Source organism: Perkinsus marinus (genome assembly GCF_000006405.1).
Source record: "Perkinsus marinus ATCC 50983 genomic scaffold scf_1104296934246, whole genome shotgun sequence".
In the NCBI taxonomy this organism is placed as follows: domain Eukaryota; phylum Perkinsozoa; order Perkinsida; family Perkinsidae; genus Perkinsus; species Perkinsus marinus.
Window position 1 is genome coordinate 220,929 of NW_003214886.1, and position 1,521 is coordinate 222,449.

Below are 1,521 nucleotides of genomic sequence, written 5' to 3' on the forward strand. Positions count from 1 at the left end.
TATTGACGCAGCTTCAGTATCGTCCGGGATATAGAACCGTAAGCGAGGGACGAGCAATCCGTTGACTCGGGTCGTGCCAGAGTACTTCATCAGAACCCCATCCTCATCGAGCCGATAGTCCTTGTGGTCGACCCCGCTGGTCTCCAGCTGAGCAATTAAACCGCTGGCCTTTGGGGAGTCACGCTGGATTTGCAGAAGCTCCTGTCGGTAGGGCCGGCCGATGGCGGCGCTGACCACCTGCGAGCTCCTAGGTAGGCCATCTCTCCTGTATGGCAGAGCATACAGGGCACGAGTGAGCTCGTCGTCATCGTCGGGCATGCCCCCCTGATTTTCCGGGGAGTTTGACTCGCCCCGAAATGACACTGAGACGGGACGACCGTCGAAAATAATGGACTTTGGGATTTTCCACGCCTCGGCCAACCGACTCAGCGCATCGGCCTGTGCATCATTTTGTTCCCCTGGTAGATGGCTCATATGGGGCCGAATGCCATATTGCCGATCCCAAGCATCCCGCATGTCCGAGACGGCCTCGCATAGCCTCGAAACGGCGGCTCTTTCGATAGATTTGCAAGTCAGCCGATCTCCTCCTCGAAGCCAGGATAAAGCCGTCCTAGAGTCCGTGAAGAACCGTAAGCCGAGACCACCGCAGTAGGGCACCAGCGCATCACAATAGGTGAAGGCCAGAGCAAGAGAGTAGGCTTCTTGACGATTTTGATGCCAGCAAACTTGGGGCCCCCGCCAGCATTTGGCCTTCCCGCACAAGGGGACCTTTTTGCCGGAGGGCCTCCGGCGGAGGCGGACTCGAGCCATATCCAATAGCCTAGGCCATATGGAGAAGAGTCCGAATGGACTGTCACCGAGGAGGCCGCAAAGCTCACCGAGTGCTGACAGGGCTGTGACCGAGTTGCCAAGACCTGGGAGGCGACATTCATAGCAGCAGCCTCTTCCGCCTTGAGCGCCACTTGCTCGTCCCAGGAACTGTCCTTCCATCGTCCAGCTATACGCCGCACCAGATCGGCCGCTAGACAGCTCTCAGGATGAAGACCGAGTACATCGTACCCAACGCCGGCGAGACGGAAGCACTGCCGTTTGCTCGCAGTCGAGCCGGGAGGGTAGTCGATAATAGTCTCAGTGCCTGGTAAGACACACCGGAGCTCCACCGTGTACACTCCCTGAGCCTGCACGCATGCAAACGTGACGCCCAGGTGCACGAAGCTAAGGAACTCTTCGCGGCAACCATCATGAGAGAAGCAGATCTCATGGCCTTTTACATCTGAGAATGTGAAGCCCCAAGCGCGCCCGATAGCCTTAAGATACCCTCGCAAGGCCCGAACCTGGCTGACCTCACCCAAGAGCGTTATATCGTCGACGTAAGCCCAGCAGCACAAGGGCACACCTGCGGCCCCAGGTGAAGCGCCACCCGAGCCGAGGGTTTTTGTCACAGCCGCTGACAAAAGACCATACATTGCTTCTTCCAAAAATAGCGGGCCCCGCCTTGTGCCCAAACAACAGGCGGCGTAC

General features: G+C 58.1%; 1 protein-coding gene across 1 annotated transcript; it reads right to left on the reverse strand.

The window, feature by feature from the left end:
- Positions 1 to 878: 878 nt before the first annotated feature.
- Positions 879 to 1,135, reverse strand: Pmar_PMAR004750 (hypothetical protein; the record flags this gene model as incomplete). The annotated part of the gene is made up of 1 exon (XM_002785056.1): positions 879 to 1,135. A coding segment is annotated over one exon (257 nt), but the record flags the coding sequence as incomplete, so codon positions are not given.
- Positions 1,136 to 1,521: the final 386 nt, after the last annotated feature.